The sequence below is a fragment of the Penaeus monodon genome, chromosome 28, assembly GCF_015228065.2.
Source record: "Penaeus monodon isolate SGIC_2016 chromosome 28, NSTDA_Pmon_1, whole genome shotgun sequence".
NCBI classification, from domain to species: Eukaryota; Metazoa; Arthropoda; class Malacostraca; order Decapoda; family Penaeidae; genus Penaeus; species Penaeus monodon.
This window is the reverse complement of record NC_051413.1, coordinates 18,349,336-18,350,319: the sequence shown is the minus strand read 5'-3', so window position 1 is coordinate 18,350,319 and position 984 is coordinate 18,349,336. Positions and strand designations below refer to the sequence as shown.

The 984-nt window shown below is 38.9% G+C and overlaps 1 protein-coding gene across 1 annotated transcript in view; it reads left to right on the top strand.

Annotated features, from left to right (window-relative positions):
• Nucleotides 1-734, top strand: part of LOC119591406 (glycine-rich RNA-binding protein blt801-like) — an 814-nt gene extending 80 nt beyond the window's left edge. The window contains exons 2-4 of the mRNA XM_037940149.1: nucleotides 136-289; nucleotides 476-550; nucleotides 647-734. Coding sequence (XP_037796077.1) covers nucleotides 136-289; nucleotides 476-550; nucleotides 647-660 — 243 coding nt within the window. The 3' untranslated portion in view covers nucleotides 661-734. The remainder of the gene's footprint in view (nucleotides 1-135; nucleotides 290-475; nucleotides 551-646) is intronic.
• Nucleotides 735-984: the final 250 nt, after the last annotated feature.

Below are 984 nucleotides of genomic sequence, written 5' to 3'. Positions count from 1 at the left end.
ACCTCTTTTTATGTGTAAATTGTTAGTAATAATAACATTATTTTTTGACATAGTAAAATTCTGCAAGCAGGGTCTTGAAATAACAAGATATCACTTAATGGACTGAAATGCAATATAATCATGGTTTTCACTCAGATCCGCGCTCTCTTCGTCATGGTCCTGGCCCTCGTGGTCGCCTTCGCCACCGCCGGTCACTTCGGCGGAGGTGGATTTGGTGGACACTCTGGTGGATTTGGCGGTGGAAAATCCGGTGGATTCAGCGGCGGAGGATTCAGAGGTGGATTTGGAGGTAATGTTTCTTATAGTTTGAACGGAAAATAAGAATTGAGTAAGTTGTACTCTGCGAAAATTGATTCTAGCTGGTATCAAATGAGGTTCCAATTCAATAGAATTGATTCTGTCGAGTGATAACATGAGAAGATTATGAAAAGCATTACATGTCAAAGCACTCTAACAGACTCCGGCATTTCCACAGGTGGACACAGAGGTTTCGGTGGAGGTTTCGGAGGATTCGGAGGCGGACACGGAGGGTTCGGACGTGGATCTGGAGGTAAAATATAGTACTACATATTGTGTTGAGTTAAGTTGACAGTAATCCTTTTTACTGCATCTTTCAACTTACTAATGTGTCTCTTATCATTTTTAGGATATGGACGGTAAACCATGACTTCGCACCACCATCTCAGCCACAGAAGATGGCATTTTGTATTTCGACAATAAAATTCATATAAGAATAGATAATTGTTTACTCTTTTCCTAAGAAGAAACAAAATGAAGCTTAAAATATGCCGCAATTTCTCCCTCTCTGATTATATATGTAGCGAGAGAGGGAGAAAAGTAAGATGCATTTTAATTATATTGCAGTTATATCCACGAAAACAAGAAAAATAATTGAAACATCATAGTCAAAGGAATTTCATCACAGGAAAGTTCGAGCATAAAATAACAACCAGCGCAGTCTAAAAGGAATTTCTGGAGTTATTT